This window comes from Strigops habroptila, chromosome 16 (genome assembly GCF_004027225.2).
Source record: "Strigops habroptila isolate Jane chromosome 16, bStrHab1.2.pri, whole genome shotgun sequence".
NCBI classification, from domain to species: domain Eukaryota; kingdom Metazoa; phylum Chordata; class Aves; order Psittaciformes; family Psittacidae; genus Strigops; species Strigops habroptila.
Genome location: NC_044292.2, coordinates 743,262 through 761,732, shown reverse-complemented (window position 1 = coordinate 761,732; position 18,471 = coordinate 743,262). Strand labels below are relative to the sequence as shown.

At 54.7% G+C, this 18,471-nt stretch overlaps 2 protein-coding genes across 3 annotated transcripts; one reads left to right on the top strand and one right to left on the bottom strand.

Annotated features, from left to right (window-relative positions):
* Positions 1–639: 639 nt before the first annotated feature.
* Positions 640–4,337, top strand: AGMAT (agmatinase). The gene is made up of 7 exons (XM_030507682.1): positions 640–1,065; positions 1,156–1,358; positions 2,431–2,479; positions 2,586–2,781; positions 2,998–3,177; positions 3,696–3,780; positions 3,898–4,337. The coding sequence occupies exons 1-7, from the start codon at positions 731–733 to the stop codon at positions 3,969–3,971; spliced, it is 1,122 nt and encodes a 373-aa protein (XP_030363542.1). The 5' UTR covers positions 640–730; the 3' UTR covers positions 3,972–4,337.
* Positions 4,309–18,450, bottom strand: DNAJC16 (DnaJ heat shock protein family (Hsp40) member C16). 2 transcript variants are annotated; one of them, XM_030507678.1, is made up of 14 exons: positions 18,197–18,450; positions 16,754–16,820; positions 15,541–15,871; positions 13,662–13,846; positions 12,495–12,599; positions 11,897–12,055; positions 11,383–11,513; positions 10,958–11,141; positions 10,172–10,354; positions 9,820–9,896; positions 9,272–9,352; positions 9,070–9,168; positions 8,603–8,773; positions 4,309–7,753 (listed from the first exon to the last, which is right to left on the bottom strand). In XM_030507678.1, the coding sequence occupies exons 1-14, from the start codon at positions 18,361–18,363 to the stop codon at positions 7,366–7,368; spliced, it is 2,328 nt and encodes a 775-aa protein (XP_030363538.1). In that variant the 5' UTR covers positions 18,364–18,450; the 3' UTR covers positions 4,309–7,365. The 2 variants fall into 2 exon arrangements, with proteins under 2 accessions (XP_030363538.1, XP_030363540.1); XM_030507680.1 differs by having other exon boundaries at positions 8,603–8,770; positions 18,197–18,427.
* Positions 18,451–18,471: the final 21 nt, after the last annotated feature.

Genomic DNA, 18,471 nt, shown 5'->3' with positions numbered 1-18,471 from the left:
GGAACATCACCCATGATGTTCCCCTTGCCGTGCCCCTTCTCTCACTGCTCCAATCACTACATGAGCAGGGAGCAGAATCGGGAGCCAGAGCTGCCAGGTTTCAAGCGTGTCAGTATCAGACCAAGCAGGGTTTGATCTGTGCTGTGTAACTCCAGACCCTGGAACTCTCATGTCATCTCTGTCCTCAAAAATGCCCTCGGACACTTGTCCCACAGCACCACCTCTGGGTATTAAATCCCTCCTATTGCATCCCCTTTGCTTTCACTTTGTCTGTGGGGCCACTGAGGCTTTGTTTTCCTTTCACATTGGAGCCTCCCAGTCATCAGTGGGACATTCTGGTGATCCTCAGCATTCCGGCGGCTGTTGAAAGGTGCAGTTTGAGAGTACCCGCTGTGAACGCAACAACCGCTGCCCGGCTGCAGCCACCGGGGGAGCCGGTCTGGAATGTTTCCCTCTTCCCCTGTCACACTGACCCCCAGGCAGGCTCACTGGAACCCCTCGCTGCCGCATTTGTTCCCGGTGTTTGCCAGAAGCAGCCCATGCCGTTGGGAAAGGGGGTGCTGGGACGGAGCGGGCGCTCTGCCCATCCCGGAGCAGCGCAGTGTCCGGATGCACTTTGATCCCTGGGGAGCAGCGGGAGGCACCAGGGAAGAGGCTGAAGCTCTGCCCGCTGGTGCCACTCGCGCGGGGCAGACCAGGCTCCGCGGTGCTCCCTGCTCTGCTCCGCTCCATGTGGGGCAGAGGCTCTTGCCCGTGGGGCAGGATGAGGCGCCTGCTCCGGGCTGGCTGCAGCCACCTCCTGCCCTGGGCGGCCGCTCAGGAGCTGCCTGTGACCGCTGCAGTGGCCTCCTCTGGCTCCTCACCCGCTGTGTCCATGGGGCTCCCCCGGCACCCGGCCCGTTGGGGCTCAAGCTTCAACGTGCCCCCAAGCGCTGAGGCCGTGGCCCGGCCCGTGGGGATCTGCTCCATGATGAAACTGCCTGTCCAGGCGTCGGCAGCGGGGCTGGATGCGGCCTTTGTGGGCGTCCCGCTGGACACGGGCACGTCCAACCGCCCGGGAGCCAGGTAAGGGCTGGTGGCGGTGACACAGCACTCCCCATTCCTGGCTTTGGGAATCCCACCCAGCGGCTGTTCCCGCCTGGGGCACGTCCCCAGGTTCGGCCCAAGGCAGATCCGGGCTGAGTCGTCGCTGCTGCGGAGGTTCAATGGCAGCACCGGGGCTGCCCCGTTCGACTCCCTGCACGTGGCGGACATCGGGGACGTGAACGTGAACCCCTACAACCTGCCCGAGAGCTGCCGCCTCATCCGTGGGTCCTACCAGCACATCGTGGGCTCCGGCTGCGTGCCCCTCACCCTGGGTAAGGACCCGCGTCCTCCTGGTGTCCCGGCTCGTCCCAACTCCTCCCCTCATTCAGGGTGAACGCAGCAGGAGGTGAGCGATGAATCTGTGCCCTGCACTGTGCATCGTGCTGTGTTGTGGGAGAATGTCATAGAATCCCAGCCTGGTTTGGGTTGAAGGGACCTTAAAGCTCCTCCAGCTCCAACCCCTGCCACGGGCAGGGACACCTTCCACTAGAGCAGGTTGCTCCAAGCCCCTGTGTCCAACCTGGCCTTGAACACTGCCAGGGATGGGGCAGCCACAGCTTCTCTGGGAAAAGTCTGTGCCAGCGCCTCAGCACCCTCACAGGGAAGAGCTTCTGCCTTATCTCCAACCTGAACTTCCCCTGTTTCAGTTTGAACCCATCACCCCTTGTCCTATCACTCCAGTCCCTGATGCAGAGTCCCTCTCCAGCATCCTTGTAGCCCCCTTCAGACACTGGAAGCTGCTCTGAGGTCTCCAAGCAGCTTCTCTTCCCCTGGCTGAACAGTCTCTGCCAAATTACTGCCATCATTGATGCCTCCTGTGTCGAAACCTAGGATGACTCAGCCAAGAGCCTGTTTCAGTGCTCCCCTGCAAGCACAGCCCAAAGCTTAGCTCTACATACAATCAGCAATGGGCTTTTTGTTGGGCAGGACCCAAAGCAAGAGCAGTTTGTATCCCTCTGGAAGGCCTCGAGCTTGAGCGCGCACCCAGCATCATCCTGCTCTGCACAGGGCATGAATTGGGCCAGTGTTCAAGTTCCTGCCTGTCAGAGCTTGGCATTGCTGGATGAAGTGAGTGTATGGAGTGATGAGGGACAAACCAGCAGTGATGGTGTCCTGAGTTTATAAGCCCAGTCTGCCCTGCTGGCAGCCATGCACCAGGAAGGAAGAGGAAAGAGGAAGCAGCCTGTATCCAGGAGCCTTATTTTCCTTCGGGAGTGAAGCCCTGGGGTGTATAAACAAGTGCAGGATAAGAGCAAGGAGGGAAAAGCATCACTCGAGAGCAAACATGGTGAGTGCTGAGCACCTCTCGCAGTGTGTTACAGCCTCTTCCCTGTGCCATTGCAGGTGGGGATCACACCATTACATACCCCATCCTGCAGGCCATGGCAGAAAGGTATGTTTCTGACCTGGAGATGTAGAATAAGGATCTGGGAAGGAGCCTTGGGAAGGCTCTTGCTTTGCCAGGATGGGGAATGACGTGGCCGCTCTGTCTGGACCAGGCACGGTCCCGTGGGGCTGGTGCACGTGGATGCTCACACCGACACCGCAGACAGAGCCCTGGGGGAGAGGATCTACCACGGGACTCCGTTCCGGCGCTGTGTGGAGGAAGGGCTGTTGGACTGTGGGCGCGTGATCCAGATCGGCATCCGGGGCTCCTCCTATGATCCCGATCCTTACAAGTACTGCCGGGAACAGGTAAGCTCAGTGAAGAGCTTCTTCCTTTCCCTGCCATTGATGCTGCCATGTCAGTAACACTCCCTTGGCTTCAGCAGGAAAAGAAATGTCTTTTCTGTGCCTTGTCCCCTGCCATGGGATGAGCACTCCCAGTGCCTGGAGCCGCCAGCTGAGCAGGGAATGAGGCTCCGCGCTGGGGCAGGGGATGCTCTGCTCTGCCTGTGTGTGCCTGTGCAGGGGTTCAGGGTGGTCCCGGCTGAGGAGTGCTGGATGAGGTCCCTGGCGCCGCTGATGGCGGAGGTGCGGCAGCAGATGCGGGACCGGCCGGTCTACATCAGCTTCGACATCGACGGGCTGGACCCCGCGTACGCGCCGGGCACCGGGACGCCGGAGGTGGCCGGGCTCACGCCGGCGCAGGTGAGGGATGCGCTTTGTTTCCACAGGGGAAGGGGATGGTTTCGCTCCTGTTAGACGAGGTTGTGCTGCAAGGGGAAGCATTACCAGGAGAGCAGGGAGCATTTCATAGCGGGGATGAGGGAAGGAAACGCTGAACAGGGGTTTAAAACTGGGAAATGCTGCTTTAAACTTAAATGGGAAGTTCAGAAAGCAGAAGCTCTTCCCTGTGAGGGTGCTGAGGCGCTGGCACAGACTTTTCCCAGAGAAGCTGTGGCTGCCCCATCCCTGGCAGTGTTCAAGGCCAGGTTGGACACAGGGGCTTGGAGCAACCTGCTCTAGTGGAAGGTGTCCCTGCCCATGGCAGGGGTTGGAACTGGGTGAGCTTTAAGGTCCCTTCCAACCCAAACCAGGCTGGGATTCTATAACCTGACGCAGTTTGACCCAGACACTTTGGGTTTCAATCTCTGGGACGAGCAGAGCCCTGACCACTCCGCTACCTCAGGTGTGTTTCTTGATCCCAAACCTGTTTTCTTTCCTAGGCTTTGGAGATCATTCGTGGCTGCAGAGGCCTGAACATAGTGGGTTGTGACCTTGTCGAAGTCGCACCCATGTACGACGTCTCCGGTGAGTCTAAAGCCAGTGGAGAGTGAGACGTGTGCCTGGCGAAGGCGGTGACCTCCATGGTGAGAGCTCTTGGGCATTGGTGGGTTGGGGTTTTCCCCCCATTTTTGCCTGTTTCAGGTAACACAGCCCTGCTGGGGGCAAATCTGCTCTTTGAGATGCTCTGTGTTCTCCCTGGGGTGAAGACGATGTGAGGGCAGCTCCCGCCTGCCCCAGCGGCAGGGTTTGCTCAGCCGAGGCTTCGTGGTTGCAGCCAAGTTTTGCAATAAGGAATAAACACCATTTACCACTAGAAAAGGTAAAGCTGAAGCGGAGTTATCACTGGTAAAAAGCTTCTCTCACTAAGGTGCAGCAGTGGGAGGATGAATGTAGAGGAAGGGAAGGCACAAGTGCGGCTTTGGGGCTCATTTGTGGGGATAAGGGAATCTCTGGCTGCATTTCTTGCTGAGAATAACCGGGAATCGCCCACACCAGGGGAGGTTAAAGTGCTCCTGGGATCTGTTTGTCCACGGAAACACAAGAGCCACCTCATCACACATTAAAATAGTTTATTTTGGTTGCGAATCTGTCATCGCCTTAAACCGAAACGCCGCCGGTGCCTGGTCACAGGTACAAAAACCAACCAAAACCCCCCAAAACCACAAAATAAAAAAGACAAGTTTGCCAAATAAGTTAATTCCCACCTTTCCCCCCTCCCCAGTATCAAAAGTGCAAAATATATGTACCTAGTTCAGTCCTACTTCTCAGGCTGCCTTTAGCGAACCAGGCTGCGGGCACAGGGCAGCGCGGAGGCAGGAGAGCTGCTGCCCTGCACACTGGGTGCAGGAGGAGCTGGGTGACAGCCTCGGATCCCTTTGCAGTGTGTGATTGCTCAGGGGTCACTCAAATAGTGCTCTAGGACCGAATTGCCTCGCTCTTTGGGTTACAAACCACCACAAGTGCATCCCATGGGTGATATGTTACGATAGGGGTGGACAGAGCTCGGGTGCGAGCAGCCTCCGGCCACGCTCTGCTCCCACACGCTGAGCACCCGGCGCTCCACGCTGACCACGCGAGGGGTTTACAACAGGTTGGAGCTTGCTTCAGCCCATGAAAGGAGGTTTTGTCCCTAAAACAGTGACACAAACTGGTTTTGCTGGACCCAGTTACAAGCCACGAAGGGCAGAGTTACGGCTACCCCGGAGCTGTGCTGCCACCCAGCAAGGGCAGGCTGCAGCGAGCACCCCTTCCACCAAACCCAGTCTAAAAAGGGGGGTTACCTGTGCTCAGAAGCAAATGAAACCAAACAGGGTTCCAGCAGGGGTAAGGACACAAAGGGTATTTTGAAGGCTCTGTGGCCTTCTCTTCTCGCTTGGGGCAGGGCTGAGCTCCCTTGCTGTAGCACTAGGCACTTCTTTTAACGTGTCAAGGGGTTTCTCCTGGATTCTGACCAGCTGAAGAGACCCAGAGAGCGGGGTTTTGCCCTTTGCAAAGCTTTCAGAAGCCATGCAGAGCCTTCCACTTGGCTAAAACCTATTCCCTGCACAGCAAGCTGCGGGAGAAGCACGACTGCTCTGCCTGGATGAAAATGAAGTCGTTCCCCTTCCTGCTCTACTTCAGCATTGGAACTCTTGGGCAGGGAGAAGCCCTCACCTTCCTTCCTCCTGTCCTTCCTTCCCTCCACTTTAGTGCCTCTTTCATGAGCTGCCGAGTCTGCTGAGCTCAGATTAAGTAACCTCACGTAGGGTCAGTTGGTAGCATCGTAGCCTTTATTTGGAAGTACATCATACATGGTGTTTGAGATACCTGTGGTGGTTGAAGCACGTCAATCTGCTCCCGGGGTGAGCAACTACGGTGTGTTGGCAGTAAAATGACTTGAGCGTTCCCAGATTTCATATGGGACTGGCATCTAGCTCGGAGATTGGCAGAGTTATTCCTACTATCGGGCTGCTCAAGATGGTAACTAAGGTGGTGAGGGCTGAGTGAGCTTTTAATTAACACCATGTGCTGAACCAAGGGCTCGACCATCAGGTTTGGAGCCCTTTGGCAAAGGCCACCCCACTCAGATCCCTTTGCTTCAGCAGTGCTGGACCCCCACAGCGACCTGGTACCATGTGGGGCGGCTGGAGGAGGCACAGCAAGTACCAGCTCAGTGACAGTGTCTGCCCTGGAGCAGTGGAAAGAAGAGCAAACCCCACGGGATTTCATGGAATCACAGAACCATGAAGCTCTGAATTTCAGTCCCAGATGCAAAGAAAAAGGATGCTGCTGTGAGGAGCAGACGCTGTCACCCTGAGCCTGCTGCTCACCTTCCCTCTGCCTCACCAAGGGCTGCCCTTTCCTGCTGTGGGGTTGGAAGCAGCTGTGAGAGCAAAGCATAAACCAAACCCTGTCTTTTCGGCTGCTCTGGCTTCACACAGCCCTGTGACCTCCAGGAGACAACAAACCCCTAATGCAAACCTAGGAAGAAGCCAAGGCAGCAGCAGGCGTGTGGAGAACAAAGGGTTGTGGCAAGAAGGAAATAGGTGAGAGGCTGAAACCAAGAGTCTTAAACCCACACGTAAACCAAAAGCAGTGTCACACGTACATGACAGTCCGATGATACAGCACTTTGGGGCAACGTTTCAAGAATACAGCTGTCAAAGAATCAGGTTCCTTGACACAAAGACGGGTCGGTTTGTACTACAGACATAAGGGTGTTTGGAAGGAGCCCGGCCCAACTCCCTGGCAGCTAGGGAGAGTTTCTTTTACACATCTACTGGCTCATAGCAGCTCACGCCTACGATCTGAGGACGCAGGTAAAGTTATGGCTCTAGGATACATCGTCTAAAGTCGACAGAAGCAGAAAGGCATCGAACAAAATCAATGTGACATTTAAATGGCTCAACACTTGGACAGTCTGTATGGCCCTGCAAAACCCCTTCCTTCCCTCCCTGGGCCTGGTTTGGCTGGTGAAGCAGCACGTGGAACTATGACACAAGGAGGAGCATGAAAACATGCAGATCACCTACTAGCCCGCACCACACGCCACAGGTGAGTCCCAGCTACAGGTTTGCTACGAGGGAGATGCTCCCGACCATACTCTACATCACTTACCACGGGGAAAGCTGAGACAGTAGGACCACCTGGTGGGAGGAGGCCTTTTGGACGGGCAGGGCCCAGGTGGGTCTGCAGGGTCTCGCCAGTGTTACACCATGCACCACAGGCTAAGCACATGGGGAAGGGGAGAGCGAAACACGACCTGGCCCGTGCCACCAGCCACGTTCGGCCCGGCCTGAGTTGCTGCAGCCAAGAAGTCGCGGGTTCTTCTTCATCCGAGGTAAAATGAGAGGTGGAGCTGGGGAGATCTGGGACAAGAAGGGGATAAACGGACTTCTTGGCTCTTCGGTAGGATGGTGTCCAAATGCACGACAAGTTGGTGGAGGGAGGTTCAGTGCACTTGGCTGCACTCCTGGGCTCCGGACGCGGGGAGGTATTTTCTAGTCGCTGGCCCTAGGAGGAGGTCATCTAAACCCTAAGGTCCATTCATCACGCTTGGTTGTGGATGGCTGGAGGGAGCTGTCCCTTGTTGTCTTCATAAAAAGTCTGTTAGAACCTCTTTAAAATGCCTCAGTCTAGTGCTGGCCACGAGGGGATATAGAACCTCTGTAAGGAACCCTCGAGGAGGCGTTCCATCCAAAAGGACAATTTGTGTAATTTGGTTTTAATGGATCTAGATCCCGGGCTGCAGGAGGATTTCCCTCTGGCTTCTGCATGGAGTGAGGAATTGTAATCCTCAGGTGACGCCCCCTCATCCCCCGATCTGTGAGGCTTGAAGAGACAGAAGTATTTCTTGTGGCCGTTGAGAGCCAGGACGTAGCCCGTGTAGTCGCGCTCCAGGAAATGCTTGTCGTACTGGTTTGGGATGGGGGCCGCATCCTGGGCGAACTCCAGCAGGTATTCCAGCCACTCCCGGTGCTTGTCCAGGCTGAGGAAGGAGAAGTGAAGAGAGCTGCTCCTGTGGGAATTGCAGACGAGAATCATAGAATCAATTGGGTTGGAAAAGAGCTTTAAGATCATCAAGTCCAAGCACTGCCAAGGCCACCACTAACCCATGGCACTGAGGCCTCGGCTACACGGGGTGTGAACACTTGCAGGGACGGTGACTCCAGCCCTGCCCTGGGCAGCCTGTTCCAATGCCTGAGCACCCTCTGGGAAAGGAATTGTTCCTCAGCTCCATCTAAACCTCCCCTGGGGCAGCTTGAGGCTGTTTCCTCTTGTCCCATCCCTTGTTCCTTGGGAGCAGAGACCAGCCCCCTCCTGGCTCCATCCTCCTGTCAGGCAGTTGGAGAGAGCGAGAAGGTCCCCCCTGAGCCTTCTCTTCTCCAGACTAAACCCCCCCAGGTCCCTCAGCCATTCCTCATCCCACTTGATGATCTTAATGTACCCGCTTCAGCACCTCAGAGAAGTAGGAGCAGCACATCTCCTGAGTCAGGGCACATTCCTGCTGGACAGGGACAGCTTTTGTAACCAAGGGCAGGCACAGAGCTGTGGTGCTGCAGCTCCTTTTTCACCCTGGCTCAGCGCAGGTGGCAATTGCCTAGTGTGTGGCACCCTCATGCTCTCTATTCATTGAAACATGGGTATGGCCAAGGTGGTGGCAGTGCCAGACCTGTCTGGTCACCTTTGCTGAGTACAGCTGGGAAAGGCCACTTGGGTTTTGGTGGCTTGTGGCCACTAATGAGCACAGACACCACCCAGCTCCCTCCTGGCAAGTGAGCTGACACCACTCCGACGGTGGCAACAGAGCAGCCTTATGCAAGTTGTTAAAACAGTAGCAGAAACCTGGGCGAGGGTCCCAACCTACCCTGTGAACGTGTAGACCTCCAGGGCAAACTTCTGAAGGAGGGCGGTTTTGGTCGAGTTGGACAGGATCAAGACCACATTCATGTGACCCGGCCTGAGACGGACCAAGTTACTGTTGTAGTTGATGTCCGTCAGCTCCGTCACCTCCACAAAGCCCTTTTTGGGAATCCTGCTGCAATGAAACAGTGACTGAGTGAAAGGGGAACACAGGATCACGAGTAACCAAGGACAGAGAAAGCATGAACCCAGCTCCTGATGCCAAGCCATCCCTGAGCCCGGTAGCTAAAGCCAGTTTAACCAGGGCAACAGATCCAGACCTGGATCCTTAACAAGTCAGGCAGAGCTTTAGTCTGACTACAAGGATATTGTCTGGGCAAATGTGGTGGCAATTGCTGAATAACTGAGTTTGTGCAGCCCTGTCTTGCTGGCATGGGCAGAAAACAGTTGTGGAGAAATTAGAGAGGGAACCTGTTACTCTCTTTGCTGAAGCTTGCATCGTTCTTCTCAGTCTTTGCTGCAGTTTCCTCTTTCTCTGAGGGAGGAGAGTCCCTTGTGTCGCTGGAATCGCTGCAGAGGAAGATGATCTTGAGTGTGTTTAAGGCACCAGATGGGACTGAGGTGCTCGTGGCTGGACTGTAAGATCCCTGAGGGCCTTTTGGTGTGCACTCACCTGAAAGCCTGAACAATAACAGTGCCAAAGAGGATGAAGAGTGCAGAGAAGAGCAAGGACAGCAGTGGCATCATTTCTCGCCTGAGGGGAAGACGTGCAAACAGCAATCAGGTCTGTGAGTGGCACAGTTTCTGCTTGCATTTCAGCTCCTGTCTACCTCAGGTAATACTGTGCAGTTTTCCCCAGAGCCTTGGCTTGTTTTCTGGGGCCTTATAGACAAGCAAGATTTTGAGCTCTGCCCTTCTCCCACCCCAAAGGAGGATCAAAATGGATCCATTTTAAAAGAAGGTCACAGGGAAGTGGTCAAGAACAACGACGGATGCATCATGTCTACGCTTGCTCGGCCTTGAGGCTGAAGCACCCAGCGCTCAAGGCAGAAGCTGATGTCACTGTGGCAACACTGCTCTTCACCTACATCTCAAGAATACAGGTCCCTGTGTGTTTTGACGTGTTCCCAGTTTCTGTTACTAAGAACCTGCTTCTCCTACGCACCTGAACCAGATACCCGCAATCCCACTCCCTGTTGAGAGTAAACACCCAGTCCGTACCAGTTACTGTGGAACAAACTATCCCAGCAGTCTGAGAGATAGTCCAGTGTGGAGTAGAGCCATCGGATAAGGAACATCTGTTTAAGAAGAAAAAAGGAAAAAGCAAATGACAAACCCACTATCCAGAGCCCTGACAGGATTCGTGCCCCTTAAACAGAACCCTGGGCTGAATTGGCTCAGGTTGTGGGACAATCACTGCACACCACGGGCTTCCTTCCCTCCAGGAGCAGGAAAACCTGCAAAAGTCTTGCCTTGGTATATTAAAATCTGCATAAAGCCTGTGAATGACCATCAGGGGACCATGGAAAAGGGCAGCACGGTTGTTAGGCAGCTGGAAAGGCCATGCACTTACGGGAGCAAGCTCATCGTTCAAGTCTGCCAGGACAGTCTCTGAAGAGAGGAGGTTGGGGTCTGTCCTCAGCTGGTCCAGAAGATCCAGCAGGATGAAGTTGTCCTCTTTGCTGCCTTGCCAGGCCTCCTCCAGGGTTTTATAGGCCACCTTCCCCGCGTTATTGCGTCTCTCCAAAATGACCACCTGGATGAGGCAATAACACCAGAGGTGTCAGAGCAGAAGGGACTTCTATCTAGATAGATGTTACGCTTCAAATCACTGCCCAGAATTAGGTGTCAGACCAAAAATGTCAAATCGTGTCACTTTATGTAAATAAAGGATGATCAGGGGCTGCAGCACCTCCCGTATGAAGACAGGCTGAGAACATTGGGGCTGTTCAGCCTGGAGAAGAGAAGCTGCGTGGAGACCGCAGAGCAGCTTCCAGGGTCTGAAGGGGGCTACAAGGATGCTGGAGAGGGACCTTCATCAGGGACTGGAGCGACAGGACAAGGGGTGATGGGTTCAAACTGAAAGAGGGGAAGTTCAGGTTGGAGATAAGGCAGAAGCTCTTCCCTGTGAGGGTGCTGAGGCGCTGGCACAGGGTGCCCAGAGAAGCTGTGGCTGCCCCATCCCTGGCAGTGTTCAAGGCCAGGCTGGACACAGGGGCTTGGAGCAACCTGCTCTAGTGGAAGGTGTCCCTGCCCGTGGCAGGGGTTGGAACTGGATGATCTTAAGGTCCTTTCCAACCCAAACCATGCTATGATTCTATGACAGATGAAGGGAAAAAGAACCCAAGAGGAAACTCACGGCTGATTTTCCCCGATACTTCTCCTCATCCATCAGCAAAGCATCCGCAAAGTCCGGCTGCCGATCGTTGTAGATGTGCACAAACTTCAGTGTGTCTTTTGTGTTGGCCACAGCAAAAGCCAAAAATGCTTCATAAGCCTCAGCAAACTTCTCTCCTTCTCCAGTAAGTAGCACCACGCAGTGCCTAGACAATGCAAGGAGGTGGAGGATTAGGAATCATTCTGGATGTGAGGGGAAACAACTGTCCCCTTTCTGCTAGCTGGAATGATCCCAATAAGCCAGAACCCCATCGAACAGTGTGGATGCTGAGAATGATCCAATGCAGTCGATTCCTTTCTCCCTCAGAATCAAACAACAGGAGCCTGTAGGAGCAGCCCCAGAGCCTCAGGAACAAAAGAGGACATGTGCCACCAGCAGAGCCTTACTTTCGCTGACGGTGAGACTTCTTCACGGGACACAGCTCCTGGAACAGCCTCTGGTTGGTGAGCCTGGCCACCATGAGGAACTTATTCTGGGAAAGGAAGTCATCAATGAGCTGCTTCTTCATGTCTCGTGCCTGGTGAGGACAGAGAAAGCAGAAGTCAGAAATGAGCTGGACGAGGGGAGGAAAGCTCTTGCAATATTCCTGTCTAAGCCTGGGGAAGGCTGCCAGCCATCACAATCCTCACTGAAATCCCACCCTCTGAGATATTTTGAGGCCCTGAGGCTGAGAAGCTGCCTGTGGCCACCCTCCTCACAAGGTCAGACACCACAGCTGGTGCCTGCTGAGCTTCCTCCCTCTATATGGTTGCTCTCTGCCTCTGCCAAGGGATGAATTCATGCTGAGAACGAATGCTGTTCACTCTGAAATGCCCCACCAACGACCCTCTCCCTGCCTGCTCAGTCAGAAAACCTCAGCTCCATTTCACAGAAGCTCCTGGAGAGGGCTCTGTGCAGTACCTGTACAACATCAGCGGGCTTGTCGATGTGCTCCTTGAAGATCATTATGGTGGGGGTGTAGACGTTGATGTTGTACTGACTGGACAACTCTTCAGTGCCTTGGAGTCCGACATACACATAACCAAAGGACAAGTAATCTCGGTAGGCAAAGGCAGTCAGCTGGATGGGGAGGGAGCACCAGTGGGTGTTTGTGTGAGAGAGCAAAGGACATTTTCTCCCCCATGTGCCCACAGTGATTTTGCTTCAAGAACATCTCCCACTGTTTAAAAGGAAACAGGCTTTCCAGTCACCCAAATTAGATGTGCCACAAGAAATGTCTCGGTATGAACAGAGGTTTGTACACGCCTCTACTGCCACTGCCTCCAAAGCCCACCCACACCTTGGCATCCACTAAAGGTGGCAGGACAGAGGAACAAACTCCAAACGAAGTCAGTCATCCAGCTGTGCTGCATTCAAGTGACACACATCACCTCTCCTAGAACCGCTCTGCAGTGTTGGGAGGCATCAGCCTGCCTCTGCTCACAGTGATATTGCATCTTCTTTTGGAAGAGCTGGATTTATGAGCAAGTTAACAATGCAGCAATAGAAATCACATTACCTTGTACAATAATGGCACAACTGGCATGTGATCAAACAGAAGGACGTGGGGCTTGTTTTCTTTCTTCCAGTTGGAGAGAAAGCGGATGTAGTTCTTATCTGTAATCTTGAAATAGAACTGGAACGTTAGTTTAAGCTCCAAGCCATCAGACACACACAGTGCTCTGTGATGAGGGGTCCCAGAACTGAGCCCCAAAACACCGTCTGGGTGTTGCAGAAAGCAGACTGTGGGGGTCTCTTTCCAACAGGTATGCCTGATATGTGCTTCTTGATACAGGAAATTAATTAAAACCATCAGTCTTGACTCCCTGCTGACCCTCTTTGTCATTGCACCTCTGTCAATGCCATTTCTAGACCACTGTCATTCTCCTGTTGGGGCCATAGGCTTTATATTTAGAGGAAAGCCAAGAGTTAGCAGGCACCTGTGAGCTCCATCAGACCTGCTCTGTTTCAGCCATGGTACCTCTCTGACCTAGAGGAAGGAGAGAAAAGGGAGATCACAGCTTCCTGAGGGGCCTGCAGGGAGAGGAGCAGGCTGCTGCTGCTGGTGATGGCTGTGGGAAGGGACATGAACAAGATGGGGCAAAAACTATGATACCCAGAGGACAGCAAGGCAAGAGTCTGTTGGAGGGCAGCCCTTGGGCATTTTCCCAAGGGAAAACATGGCTCCAAGCAGAGGACGGACAGGTGAGTGCTCCATGAGCTGACCCAACCACAGTATGCTGAAAGTGGACGTAGACGAGACCTGAGCTAGCTGGATGAAACCCTGAGAAAGAAGGGAAGCGAAATCCCGTAGGCAGGAAGGGCATGAAGGATTCCTAACCTAGGGGGAGCTTTCCTATGGCTCTGGCAGCCATGGGGCACAACAGCTGGGAGAGCAGCAGGCATGCCACGTTGCTGGCTTAACTGTGTAGTAATGGGATCTGCCCTTTTGCCATGAGAAGTGTGACAGAGCCACGTCACACGGCTGCTTCCAACAGTTCCAGGGTCTGTAGCTGTAATTATAGCTCTTGGAATGCCTCACTTCCCTGGCCCTGGTTGGATCTTCTTGTGGTTGTGATGTAGATCAGCTCAGGGGCTGAATGGAACAGATTAGCCACCAGAACAGCAAAGGAGAGATGAATACACAGACACAGAAGCAGCACACACCAGCCGTGCTGGAGCGTACCTTTTCCACAAGATTCCCAGGCAGGAGGTTCTCCACGAACTGCCGCAGGTTTTCCCGAACCACAGCGTTGTGGAAGAAGGTGATTTTCCCGTTGATGAGCCCCAGCAGGGAGGGGGTGCTGTGTGCACCCAGGTGGTGGGCGAGCCGCCTCTCGTACCCGGCGTGAACGACCCCGATTCCTGCTCCTGCAAAAGGAGAATGGGTTCATGTGATCACAGGTGATCTCTCCTGCTCGGGAGTTACTCATGGGACCATCCCTCACAACTCTCTGCTCTCCTCTCACAATCCTTGAAGGTTTAAACTCATGCATTCAAATTCATGCATTTAAAATTCATAGTTTTAGAATCATCAAATCAAGTAGGTTGTAAAAGACCTTTAAGCTCATCAAGTCCAACCTTTACCCCAGCACTGCCAAGGCCACCACTAACCCATGGCACTGAGGCCTCGGCTACACGGGGTGTGAACACTTGCAGGGACGGTGACTCCAGCACTGCCCTGGGCAGCCTGTTCCAATGCCTGAGCACCCTTTGGGGAAGGAATTGTTCCTCAGCTCCATCTAAACCTGCCCTGGTGCAGCTTGAGGCTGTTTCATCTTGTCCTGTCACTTTTTCTTTGGGAGAAGAGAGAACACACTGTCCTCTTCATCTCTGTTCACTGGTATTTCACATGTTACATTAAAACCTCAAGCAGAAACATCTTAGTAAAGGGGAACTACCCTGCCTTTGTCTCCAACTGCCTGTTGAGTTTGTGTGTTTCTGGAAGTGCCTGCAGGCAACAGCTGTGGGGAAAACAAGGCAGCTGGGGTGGAGGGACAAGTACAAAATACCTCCTTAGCATCCAGATGTGTTCAGTAGGCTCAAAACTTCACTGTTTGAGCTCTAATGTTGAGCTCTAGAACTCTAATGTTGAGGCATAGGACAAAGAGCAATACAGCGCTTACACTGGTGGCCTGACCTTGTGGTGGCACGACTGGCCCTTGGTCATGCCATCATTTATTGTCATCAACATTGGACTAAGGCACCTGCCATAGGGTCAGTAGAAACAGCATCTTGCCCTTGTGATCTCTGGGCCTAGATTTTTCCTCATTTCTAGCCTGTAGCCTCATTGATTATCAGCTGGCAGCGTGTGCTTGCAGACCAGAAACCAACCGTGGCCTGGGCTGCACCCCCAGAACATGAGCAGCAGGTCGAGGGAGGGGATCCTGCCCCTCTATCTGCTCTCACGAGACCGCACTTGCAGCACTGTGTGCAGGGCTGGTGTCCTCAACATAAGAAGGACATGGAGCTGCTGGAGCAAGTCCAGAGGAGGCCACGAGGATGATCAGGGGCTGGAGCACCTCCTGTATGGAGACAGGCTGAGAACATTGGGGCTGTTCAGCCTGGAGAAGAGAAGCTGCGTGGAGACCTCAGAGCAGCTTCCAGTGTCTGAAGGGGGCTACAAGGATGCTGGAGAGGGACTCTTCATCAGGGACTGTAGTGGTAAGACAAGGGGTGATGGGTTCAAACTGAAACAGGGGAAGTTCAGGTTGGAGATAAGGCAGAAGCTCTTCCCTGTGAGGGTGCTGAGGCGCTGGCACAGGGTGCCCAGAGAAGCTGTGGCTGCCCCATCCCTGGCAGTGTTCAAGGCCAGGTTGGACACAGGGGCTTGGAGCAACCTGCTCTAGTGGAAGGTGTCCCTGCCCGTGGCAGGGGTTGGAACTGGAGGATCTTAAGGTCCTTTCCAACCCAAACCATTCAATGACTACTGACATTTGTAAAACCATTAGGATAAATCCCCAAGGAAATCTATAGGTTAAACTCAGTCCTCCAAAGCCAAACGCGATGGCCACAGCCTTGCTGGGCAAGGGACACACGCTCAGCCTGAACGGCCTCATCCTTACCCAGTGCCTCCAATTCCTGAGCGACTTCCTTCCACACGGGCTCGATGTGGATGCAGCTGAAGCACCAGTCTGAGGTGATTTTAATGAGGTAAGGTTTCTTGAAGCTATCCGGCACGATTTCATTGATGTAGTGGGAAAAGTGGAGCAGATACTTCTCATCGGAGGTGTCGCGCCTCTCCGAATTGAAAGGGAAGTGGAAGAAGGACTCGTCGAAATAGAACCCTTCATGGAAGCGGTGGAACTGGCGATGCTGGTGCTGAGAGTAGCCCTGGCTTTCCCCAGCATCTCCATAGCGATCAAAGTTTGCCCTCTTCTCCTCGTTAGAGAGGATCTGGGAAGTAAATGATACAAGAATGGTTGGCTGACAGCATGAGGGGAAGCACCTCGACAATAACCCCTCAGTAACTAACTGCAACTGTGGAAGGACAGGCAATGAGGGAAGGTGCAGCCTCTGCCATGTATCAGAAGGATAAATGTGCTGGAAAAGGGGAACTACTGCATTGCCTCTGGGCTTGCTGTGGTAAATAAGGGTAAAAAAAGCCAAAGCCTAGAGAAAAAAAGCCTGTGAATCAAGACTGCTCTGCTGCTCCCGAATGTCACGCTGCCTGAGCATTAATGCTCTTTTCTGGAGCAGCTTTTGCCGGCATCTGCTTGACCATGGAGGGTTTTCTCAAGGCATCGTTGCGAATGACATCTCATTGCATCCTCTGGCAGCGAGCAAAGTTTCCTGCAGAGAAACTGCATTTTTCAGCTGGGAGACGAGGCTTTGCTTTTATTTCCATGGGCTCCACTCACTTGCCATGGACATACTGAGTCACTGTGCCAGAGCAATGTGTAAATAGCTACTTATGCAAAGGGATAATTTGAAGTGACTAAAGCCCTGCAGTGATTCAAATTGCTTACATCATCCCCAAATGCTTAGATGTATGTGTGACACGGACAGCAAGGCTGCCCAGCTGCTTTGTGCTCAGTGAATATCTGCTCTGCCCTCCTTGGAGGTGTCTGAGCAAGAACAGGGCAGATCTGGAGTAAAATATTTGTAAGAGAGGCTACACTGGTGATGTCCAGTGCCTCTCTCTTGGGACAGCAGAGGATGCTGTCAATAGCAGCCAGCTCCACAGGGTTGAGTGTCTTTCCCATGCAGACATACCCAGAAAAAGCAGGTCACTTCACTTCTAATGACAGTGGGTGTTTAGAGACAAGAACGTGTTACCTCGTAAGCCTTGCTGATCTGGATGAATTTGTCCTCTGCTCCCGGGTCCTTGTTTTTGTCAGGGTGCCTACGAACCAGAACCAGACGAAAAAGGGGTCAGTGGTGCCCCCGGGGGGGCAGAGCAAGCCATCGGCCTCTGTGCAGCGGCATCGCCTGAGGCTGAGATGGGGTTGCACACGCTCTCCCTGCCCAAACCCCATCCCGAAACACAGCAGTGGGACACGCGCTGTGTGCCTGCAGACCTGTCCCTCCATCTGATCTCCCCCTGTGATGAGGGACTGCGTATGTGCCCCACTGCTGCTGCCCTACGTGTCTGTTGTGTTCTTCCTGGAAAACATCTCCTGCCACAGTCCTCAGAATAACAGAATCAACTGGGCTGTAAAAGATCTTCAAGATCATCCAGTCCAACCATTCCCAGCACTGCCAAGGCCACCACTAACCCATGGCACTGAGGCCTCGGCTACACGGGGTGTGAACACTTGCAGGGACGGTGACTCCAGCCCTGCCCTGGGCAGCCTGTTCCAATGCCTGAGCACCCTCTGGGGAAGGAATTGTTCCTCATCTCCATCTAAACCTCCCTGGTGCAGCTTGAGGCCGTTTGCTCTTGTCCCATCCCTTGTTCCCTGGGAGCAGAGACCAGCCCCCTCCTGGCTCCATCCTCCTGTCAGGCAGTTGCAGAGAGCGATAAGGTCCCCCCTGAGCCTTCTCTTCTCCAGACTAAACCCCCCCAGGTCCCTCAGCCGTTCCTCATCACACTTGTGCTCCAGGCCCTGCACCAGCTCCGGTGCCCTTCTCTGGCCCCGCTCCAGCACCTCAATGTCTCTCTTGCAGTGAGGGGCCCAGAACTGACACAGGATTCGAGGTGCAGCCTCACCAGTGCCCAGCACAGGGGGACAGTCACTGCCCTGGCCCTGCTGCCACACTGGTGCTGATACAGGCCAGGATGCTGGCGGCTTCTTGGCTGCCTGGGCACAAGCTGCTCATGTTCAGCTCCATCAACCAGCACCCCCAGGTCCTTTCCCATGAGCAGTTTCCAGCCGCTCTGCCCCAAGCCTGGAGCGTTGCAGGGGGTTGTTGTGACCCAAGTGCAGCACCCAGCACTTTGCCTTGTTGAACCTCATCCCTTCGGCACACTCCGCTTTGCATGCAGGGCTTGGCTTGCCCTTGCCCATCGACCTACCACACTGAGACTCACACCCTCGTGTATTACAGGCTCCTGCTGAGTCGGGGGGAACTTCTTTGCCCGCAGCAGGCTCCCGCAGGGTTTTACACCCGAACCGCAGCGCGGCTGGGACGCGTTCGAGGGGAGCCGGGCGCTGGGCTCAAGCCCCGGACTTGAGGGGGGTGCAGCGGCCCCCACCGCCTCCCGAGCACGACCTAACCCTGCCAACCGAGCGGGCGCGGACCGGCCCCGCGCCCGTGCGCCCGCCCGCGGGCACGTACCATTCCCGGGCGAGCCGCTTGTAGGCCTTCTTGATGTCGGCCTGGCTGGAGCTGCGGCCGACCCCGAGGACGCGGTACGGGTCGAAGTCCCCCGCCGCGGCCTGCGCGCCCAGCGCCGCCAGCAGCAGCGCGGCGGCCCAGGCCAGGCCCGCCCGGCCCACCTCCATGGCTGCGGCGGGGGAGGGGAGGGGGGACGCGGACACCGGGCACCGGACGGGCCGCCCTCAGCCTGCGCCGCCGCTTCCGGCGCGCCCGCCCCGCCGTCACCATAGAGA

What these genes read in the sequence shown, in the direction of transcription:
- AGMAT (XM_030507682.1), top strand. Translation starts at nt 731, where the DNA reads ATGTGGGGCAGAGGCTCTTGCCCGTGGGGCAGGATGAGGCGCCTGCTC. An exon ending in TCCAACCGCCCGGGAGCCAG is followed by an intron (nt 1,066 to 1,155) that starts GTAAGGGCTGGT and finishes GCACGTCCCCAG; the next exon opens with GTTCGGCCCAAGGCAGATCC. An exon ending in ACAAGTACTGCCGGGAACAG is followed by an intron (nt 2,782 to 2,997) that starts GTAAGCTCAGTG and finishes GTGCCTGTGCAG; the next exon opens with GGGTTCAGGGTGGTCCCGGC.
- DNAJC16 (XM_030507678.1), bottom strand. Translation starts at nt 18,363, where the DNA reads ATGGAGGTGGGCCGGGCGGGCCTGGCCTGGGCCGCCGCGCTGCTGCTG. An exon ending in AGATCAGCAAGGCTTACGAG is followed by an intron (nt 15,872 to 16,753) that starts GTAACACGTTCT and finishes TTTACTTCCCAG; the next exon opens with ATCCTCTCTAACGAGGAGAA. An exon ending in AGTATCGGGGAAAATCAGCC is followed by an intron (nt 10,355 to 10,957) that starts GTGAGTTTCCTC and finishes TGCCTCATCCAG; the next exon opens with GTGGTCATTTTGGAGAGACG.